This window comes from Trichomycterus rosablanca, chromosome 20 (genome assembly GCF_030014385.1).
Source record: "Trichomycterus rosablanca isolate fTriRos1 chromosome 20, fTriRos1.hap1, whole genome shotgun sequence".
Lineage (NCBI taxonomy): Eukaryota > Metazoa > Chordata > Actinopteri > Siluriformes > Trichomycteridae > Trichomycterus > Trichomycterus rosablanca.
In genome coordinates, this window is record NC_086007.1 from 21,123,576 (window position 1) to 21,133,055 (window position 9,480).

Here is a 9,480-nt window from a genome sequence, read left to right on the forward strand (position 1 = left end):
CACTGCAGTGACATTGACATGGTGCTGGTATGAGTGGATCAGACACAGCAGCACTCACTGTCACTGCTGGACTTTGAGTAGTCCACCAACCAAAAATATTCAGGCCTCGGCGCTCCGTGGGCAGCGTCCTGTGACCGCTGATGAAGGTGTAGAAGATGACCAACTCAAACAGCAGCAATAGATGAGCGATCGTCTCCGACTTTCCTACCTAATTGGTCCACCTTGTAGATGTAGTGTTAAAAACTCCAGCAGCACTGCTGTGTCTGATCCACTCATACCAGCACAACACACACTAACACACCACCACCATGTCAGTGTCACTGCAGGGCTTAGAATGATCCACCACCTAAATAATACCTGCTCTGTGGGGGTCCTGACCATTAAAGAACAGGGTAAAAGCAGGCTTCAAAAATATGTAGAGAAACAGATGGACTACAGTCAGTAATTGTAGAACTCCAAAGTGCTTCTATATGGTCAGTGGAGCTGATAAAATGGACAGTGAGTGTAGAAACACAGATATTGTTTAAGAGTTTGACGCCTTGGTCTAACTTCACCCAACATATTTGGAAAGAACAGACGATTGTGATCAGATGTTATTATCCAGTATTCAAGCCAAACCTGAGTAATGTACTTGAAGCATACTAGAAATGAATTCCACCAGTCCTGTTCCAATCTAGTAGAAAGGTCTTACCAAGGCTATTGTAGCAAGAAAGGGGGGGACCAAGTCCCGATTAATGCTGATGATTTTAAAATGTATCAGGTAGAGAGACAAACCAAAAAAAAATTAACCATTTTATAACAAAGTGTCGAAATACATCACATTAATGTATGAGGACTAAATAAATCAAATAAGAAAAAAAGAGGTTTATTTTTAAGGTAGCTTTGTCTACCCTCTTCAGAGCATGGATTGAACTACAGTCTTAATAGAGTCACGTACTACATTCTGTATATACAACCTTATAATCAAATGTACACAGTGCAACCCCCACACATCCACATCCTTTAAACAAATGACATTAGTTTACAACAAATAGACTCTTCAGATACTTATTACCACACATACTTTACCACATTATTATTTCCCAATTCCTTTTAGCAATGAAATTTCTCCTTTGAAACAGATTGGTCCTCGATATTGTCTCTGGAGTAGCATTCTTCATGAGCTCTCATTGTCGGCAGGCGTCATGGCTCTCCCAGTTCACCCTCCATGGTACGAACCAGGACATAAAGCTCTGCTAGACCAACTACAGATGCTGCGATGACGGCAGAAATGATCCTCTGAAAAAACAAAACCCTCTTTAATCTTCTATTTCAGTACATGTTTTATATTGCACTTGACTTATTCTAATTAACTTACTAAAATTCTAAATGACATACACTGATCAGCCATAACATTAAAACCACCTTCTTGTTTCTACACTCACCGTCCATGTTATCAGCTCCACTTACCATATAGAAGCACTTTGTGGTTCTACAATTACTGACTGTAGTCCATCTGTTTCTCTGCATGCTTTGTTAGCCCCCTTTCATGCTGTTCTTCATGGGTCAGGACTCTCCCAGGACCACCACAGAGCAGGTATTATTTAGGTGGTGGATCATTCTCAGCACTGCAGTGACACTGGTGGTGTGTTAGTGTGTTGTACTGGTATGAGTGGATCAGACACAGCAGCACTGCTGGAGTTTTTAAATACCGTGTCCACTCACTGTCCACTCCTACCTAGTTGGTCCACCTTGTAGATGTAAAGTCAGGGACGATCGCTCATCTATTGCTGCTGTTTGAGTTGGTCATCTTCTAGTCCTCCATCAGTGGTCACAGGATGCTGCCCACGGGGTGCTGTTGGCTGGATATTTTATAGGTTGGTGGACTAGTCTCAGTCCAGCAGTGACAGTGAGGTGTTAAAAAACTCCAGCAGTGCTGCTGTGTCTTATCCACTCATACCAGCACAACACACACTAACACACCACCACCATGTCAGTGTCACTGCAGTGCTGAGAATGATCCACCACCCAAATAATACCTGCTCTGTGGTGGTCCTGGGAGAGTCCTGACCATTGAAGAACAGCATGAAAGGAGGCTAACAAAGCATGCAGAGAAACAGATGGACTACAGGCAGTAATTGTAGAACTACAAAGTGCTTCTACGTGGTAAAATGGACAGTGAGTGTAGAAACAAGGAGGTGGTTTTAATGTTATGGCTGATATATTAGGTGGTTATAATGTATCTTACCGATGCGATCTCTGTAAAGATGTACTGACTGCCAATGTAGGCGCAAGCAAAGGCTGCAATCACAGTCACCAGGAAGTTGAATACAGTAACAACAACCGCTTTGACAGACTGCACTGCAGAACAAATAACAGTAGTGATGAATTTCATGACAAAAATGGATTACAATTAATAATCATGCTATACACTTTCGCACAAGCCACCCCCTTCCCAAAGACAGCCAATTATGTGTGTGTAGATGCAGGACTGGATGACAGCAGAGCCGAGATTCAAATACTGCTGCTCCCCAAATGAAGCATGTGGGTGCATTTATATTGGATATAAAAGGGGGTTCAAGCTCAGGCGAAATTACTTGAAAATGTGAACCATAAAAAAAAAAAAGTATAAGTTTGCAGTGATGTTATTCTTACATTTTATACAATTTGAAGCGTATAGATTGGTATTGGAAACCGGTCATGTAACCAATGTCAAGACATACAAGTTCTTACCTTGTCTTCCAAAATCTGCTAGGCCTCCATGATTACTAATTTCCTGGTAATGTAAAAGATAAGGTTGTTGACAAACATCATACACAGAAGATCCTAATGCACACCATTGCTTTTTTTTACCTTCATCTATAGGTCTGTGGGGATAAGACGTTAATGTACACAAGTATTAATGCATAATCGGCACGGTGGCTAAGTGGGTAGCACTGTCGCCTCACAGCAAGAAGGTCCTGGGTTCGATCCCCAGGTGAGCGGTCCGGGTTCTTTCTGTGTAAAGTTTGCATGGTGTGTCCGTGTGGGTTTCCTCCGGGTGCTCCGGTTTCCTCCCACAGTCCAAAGACATGCAAGTGAGGTGAATTGGAGACGCTAAATTGTCCAGGACCATGTTCGATATAACCTTGTGAACTGATGAACCTTGTGTAATGAGTAACTACCGTTCCTGTCATGAATGCAACCGAAGTGTAAAACATGACGTTAAAATCCAAATAAACAAAACAAACAAATATTAATGCATAATCAATTTTTACTTACAATGTGTAGATATGCTTAGGGCATGATTGCCAGTAGTCAGTTTCCAAAGATACAATAAATACAGAAAATCTGAACTTACCTGAGGATTTACGTTCCTTGTGATTCTCTTATATTCTTCATTTGCCAGTTTTGCTTTAATCTTCTCTAGACGAGCCACCAACTCAGGGTTCTGCATGTAAGAGAGATAAATATAAAGTACATAACGATTCAACTGTCTACTACCAATACTTCAGAAGAAAATGTTCTATCTTGGTATTAGTAATCTAGCACCAAGTGATCTATTTAAACATTACGACTGTATTTTTACTTACTCTTGGAGGCAGTTCTACCTTCGGGAGATAAAGCGTGCTGTCGTCCAGTAGCTCATGAAGATAGAATGGATACCCTGTAATGAAACAACACCTACATTATACACAAAATTGAATTATTAGTTCTAACTTACTAAACTGTCCCACCTTATGTTTGGACTGAGGGTTTAGGTAAAAAGGGGATGGCAGTGACACATAGCATATACAGTGTATCACAAAAGTGAGTACACCCCTCACATGTCTGCAAATATTTCATTATATCTTTTCATGGGACAACACTATAGACATGAAACTTGGATATAACTTAGAGTAGTCAGTGTACAGCTTGTTTAGCAGTGTAGATTTACTGTCTTCTGAAAATAACTCAACACACAGCCATTAATGTCTAAATAGCTGGCAACATAAGTGAGTACACCCTAAAGTGAACATGTCCAAATTGTGCCCAAATGTGTCGTTGTCCCTCCCTGGTGTCATGTGTCAAGGTCCCAGGTGTAAATGGGGAGCAGGGCTGTTAAATTTGGTGTTTTGGGTACAATTCTCTCATACTGGCCACTGGATATTCAACATGGCACCTCATGGCAAAGAACTCTCTGAGGATGTGAGAAATAGAATTGTTGCTCTCCACAAACATGGCCTGGGCTATAAGAAGATTGCTAACACCCTGAAACTGAGCTACAGCATGGTGGCCAAGGTCATACAGCGGTTTTCCAGGACAGGTTCCACTCGGAACAGGCTTCGCCAGGGTCGACCAAAGAAGTTGAGTCCACGTGTTCGGCGTCATATCCAGAGGTTGGCTTTAAAAAATAGACACATGAGTGCTGCCAGCATTGCTGCAGAGGTTGAAGACGTGGGAGGTCAGCCTGTCAGTGCTCAGACCATACGCCGCACACTGCATCAACTCGGTCTGCATGGTCGTCATCCCAGAAGGAAGCTGACGCACAAGAAAGCCCGCAAACAGTTTGCTGAAGACAAGCAGTCCAAGAACATGGATTACTGGAATGCCCTGTGGTCTGACGAGACCAAGATAAACTTGTTTGGCTCAGATGGTGTCCAGCATGTGTGGCGGCGCCCTGGTGAGAAGTACCAAGACAACTGTATCTTGCCTACAGTCAAGCATGGTGGTGGTAGCATCATGGTCTTGGGCTGCATGAGTGTTGCTGGCACTGGGGAGCTGCAGTTCATTGAGGGAAACATGAATTCCAACATGTACTGTGACATTCTGAAACAGAGCATGATCCCCTCCCTTCGAAAACTGGGCCTCATGGCAGTTTTCCAACAGGATAACGACCCCAAACACAACCTCCAAGATGACAACTGTCTTGCTGAGGTTGCTGAAGGTAAAAGTGATGTACTAAACCCAATTGAGCACCTGTGGCGCATCCTCAAGTGGAAGGTGGAGGAGTTCAAGGTGTCTAACATCCACCAGCTCCGTGATGTCATCATGGAGGAGTGGAAGAGGATTCCAGTAGCAACCTGTGCAGCTCTGGTGAATTCCATGCCCAGGAGGGTTAAGGCAGTGCTGGATAATAATGGTGGTCACACAAAATATTGACACTTTGGGCACAATTTGGACATGTTCACTGTGGGGTGTACTCACTTATGTTGCCAGCTATTTAGACATTAATGGCTGTGTGTTGAGTTATTTTCAGAAGACAGTAAATCTACACTGCTATACAAGTTGTACACGGACTACTCTAAGTTATATCCAAGTTTCATGTCTATAGTGTTGTCCCATGAAAAGATATAATGAAATATTTGCAGAAATGTGAGGGGTGTACTCACTTTTGTGATACACTGTATATATATATTTCAGAGCTGAATCAAATTACCAGTGAGGATTTTTGGGTACTGTGCCTTTTGGCAATCATCTACATTTTCATTTTACATTTACATTTTCAGCATTTAGCAGACGCTTTTATCCAAAGCGACTTACAGTACTGTGACAGTATATTGTCTAAGCAATTGAGGGTTAAGGGCCTTGCTCAGGGGCCCAACAGTGGTAGCCTGGCAGTTGTGGGGCTTGAACCAGGAACCTTTGGCTTTCTAGTCCAGTACCTTAACCACTAGGCCACACCTGACCCTCTATCCTAACCTGTAAGACTGTGTGGCATATGACTTGACCAAGCTTTTTGTTGACCTCACAATAACAGTTGTCCCTAGTTGCAACAGTGACCAGGTTTCAAACTGCCACTGAACGAAAGTCTGCACTGAAGCTGCACTGAAGTAATCAAATTCCATAGCCAAACAGCCACATCTAACATAGCTACCAGTTTGTGCAAGATATATGTTTTTGAACTGGGCTACTCAGTGCCAGGAAAAAGAAATCTTAATACTACGAAATACAAGACTACCCTCTACTGCTCGGGAAACTCTGTTCCTGTTTTTGTTTTTCTTAACAATTCCCACATGCACTAAGCAGGGTCCTGAAAGAACAATTCAGTACCTCCAGTAACCAGTAACCAGTGCCAGACCTTACTAGTGCTTTTGTGACTTAAAGTGAGCAGTTCTCAGCAGCAATGTTTAAAATCTAGTGGAAGAATTCAGGAAGAGCTTAATATTAGCCTCTATAGTTTTGGAGTTAGATGTGGTTACATTAACGAGTGGTGACACGGTGGTTCGGTGGGTAGCACCGTCGCCTCACAGCTAGAAGTTCCTGAATTTGATTCCCAGGTGGAGCGGTCCGGGTTCTCCCCGTGTCTGCGTGGGTTTCCAAAGACACACATTCAGGTTAATTGGAGAACCTTATCTAGGTGTGTGTGTGTGTGTGTGTGTGTGAGTTTGCCCTGTAATAGACTGGCGACCTGTCCAGAGTGTTTCCTACCTCTCGCCCAGTGAATCGGTCCCACCGTGACCCTGAATATGTTTAATGGGTGTATGTGAATGTGATGTTTGATTGTTCGTGTACTATTTGCTGTGTAGTAAATGCTGAAGTATAATATTTAAGAAGCTTACCATTCTGTTGAAGAAGCTGCTGTAGTTTCCTAGCAGTCTTGAATGACATTGTGGACTGATCTTTTAGTGCTTCCAATTGCTCCATGAGATCTGATGAATAACCTGATTTTCTCCTCAATAACTCCTTTACTTTCTCATGAAATCTCTCTCCAAGTGTGAATGAACTCGCCATGGTGTGACTATAAGTGTGAATCTGTAAATTGGCATTATAACACATACATAAGTGACTAAAAGACAATGCATATTACTAGATATTTTTGATCTGATCAGATCAGCACAATTCTTTACTGGTTGTGTACATAATATAATACAGTCAAGTTGCTCAGTACATTAACATGTAAATCACAGTGTTCCGTACAGTAGATTAAACAGATACTAAACAAATTACAACCCTTGCGTATTATATCTCCATTCTTTATGCTTTGAAATGACACACAGTATGCAATAGTGTTCGTTTATTTTAATGACCTGTAAATAATCAGTATAATACTCATTAATCGATCGACTGTGCGTAACACTGTGAGTTTCACTACATCCTGTTTATCTTAACAGTTCAGTAAACTAGCTGTTATGCTAATATAATAAACTAGCCGCGAAGAAAATTGATTACAAACCAACAAACCTGTCAAAATAATATATAATTAATTACCTTTAGAATTAGAATTTAGAATTATATTATCGTTCTGATTATACCATGTTTAACAATGTATATAAGCGCCTAACTGTAGTATTAACGATTTAGGGAACTCCATCAGCTGACTTGTCGAGCAATGATGACGTTTCACGTATGCGCATAAAGAGGTTTGGGCTGTGTCCCAAATTGCACCTTCACTAAACGGGCTATGTCTCAATTTCAGCACATATCTATATTGTTTGTTTATTAGGATTTTAACATCATGTTTTACACTTTGGTTACATTCATGACAGGAACGGTAGTTACTCATTACACAAGGTTCATCAGTTCACAATATTATATCGAACACAGTCGTCAGAGTTTAGTGTCTTCAATTCTTGCATGCCTTTGGACTGTGGGAGGAAACCAGAGTATCCGGAGGAAACCCACGCAGACACGGGGAGAACATGCAAACTACACACAGAAACCACCCCACTAGACCGCCCCACCTGGGGATCGAATCCAGGACCTTTTTGCTGTGAGAAAACAGTGCCACCGTGCTGCCCCTCACAGATCTATACGATTGTATACGACATGTAATTAAGTGCCTTAATTATTTTACATTGTACTGTATATTACATTTTAAAATGTAGTGCACTGCTGTTTCAGTTATACATATATGCATTGTCTCTTCTTTTTCTCCCTTTTTAGCTCGTCCAATTGCCCGATTGCGTCGTGCTTACTCCCCACCAATGCCATCCCTGCTCTGACTGAGGAGAACGAAGCTAACCCACGCCCCCTCCAACATGTGGGCAGCATGCCGTATGCATCTTATCACCTACAATTTGACAAGTGCAGTGCAGCTCAGCGTTGTGTACGGAGAGACACACCCTGAGAGCACTCTTTTCTCATCTCTGTGCAGGCGCTCCCAAGTCAGCTCTGGTGTGCTAGCGTGTTTTACCACTGCGCCACTATAGTGTCACTTTTGATCTAACAGCCCCACTTATGAAATAACTGCATGCACACCACTACATAGACCCATGTTAAGTTCTTAGAAGTGCCACTGGCCTAATCAGGCCCTCTACAAACACAACTGGCTTTGTCTGTGGAAGGGAGAACCAGATGGAGAATCACAGTAAATCTGTTGTATTTGTATTGTAATTACTATTTTAATATACTGTATTAATTGTTGACTTAAATATGTTGACATATCAATGCAGTGTGTAGAATGGTCCACCATCCAAATAACATCTGGTCAGTGTTAGTCCCATGGGAATCCCTTAATAAATGGAGTACAAATGGCAAAAATGTACAGAACCGCAGATGGGCTAAAGTATATAATTATACACCCACAAAGTTTATTTGTATAGCAGGAGTAGCTTATAAAAAATCAATACATAATCGTAACAGATAGGTACCTAATAAAGTGTTCAGTGGGTGTATATAATTTAAAGTGTTTGCCTCAGTGTGCCTTTTTTAATTGTGCAATAAAGTACTGAAATTACTGCTGGCTGTCATGCTTGAGTTGGTACATATTTGTATGTGTTTACACAGTGTATCTAATACAATAAGTAATAAATAGTGTTTTTTCAAGGTATCTTTTATTTTATCTTATTTTTTATTTTTATATATAGGACGTAAATCCAGCCCAGGACCTTGTCCATCCCCAACAGCCGATAATGTCTGTATGTAGACACCCAACCGACTGATAGCACCACTGTGGATTAATTTATTTATTTATTCTGGGTCATCATGGATCTGATTTTCTTGGTAAGAGGCAGGAAACACCCCAGATAGGCTGTCAGTCCATCACAGGGCACACACACATACACACACACTTAGGGCAATTTAGTAGCTCTTTGGACTTCAGAACAAACAAAAATCAGAACACCCGAAGAAAACCCACACAGACATGGGGCGAACATGCAAAGTTCATGCAGAAAGGAATCATACCCAGACTCTTCTTTTTGTTAGGCAACAGCACTACCCACCATGCCGCCCCTGTTGGGAATTGAACCATGAAAAAATCCTAATTTTACCAGTGCACCACCATAGCACATACATTTTAGATAGATAGATAGATAGATAGATAGATAGATAGATAGATAGATAGATAGATAGATAGATAGATAGATAGATAGATAGATAGATAGATAGATAGATAGATAGATAGATTTAACACCGACTTTAGATATGGATGGATGGATGGATGGATGGATGGATGGATGGATGGATGGATGGATGGACGGACAGGCGGATGGGTGGGTAGGTGGATGGATGGATGGATGGATGGATGGATGGATGGATGGATGGATGGATGGATGGATGGATGGATGGATGGATAGATAGATAGATAGATAGATAGAT

The 9,480-nt window shown here is 41.5% G+C and overlaps 1 protein-coding gene across 1 annotated transcript; it reads right to left on the bottom strand.

The window, feature by feature from the left end:
- Positions 1–844: 844 nt before the first annotated feature.
- tmem199 (transmembrane protein 199) lies at positions 845–7,273 on the bottom strand. Its single transcript, XM_063016819.1, has 7 exons — positions 7,150–7,273; positions 6,501–6,693; positions 3,552–3,625; positions 3,320–3,409; positions 2,713–2,755; positions 2,228–2,340; positions 845–1,278 (listed from the first exon to the last, which is right to left on the bottom strand). The coding sequence occupies exons 2-7, from the start codon at positions 6,670–6,672 to the stop codon at positions 1,183–1,185; spliced, it is 588 nt and encodes a 195-aa protein (XP_062872889.1). The 5' UTR covers positions 6,673–6,693; positions 7,150–7,273; the 3' UTR covers positions 845–1,182.
- Positions 7,274–9,480: the final 2,207 nt, after the last annotated feature.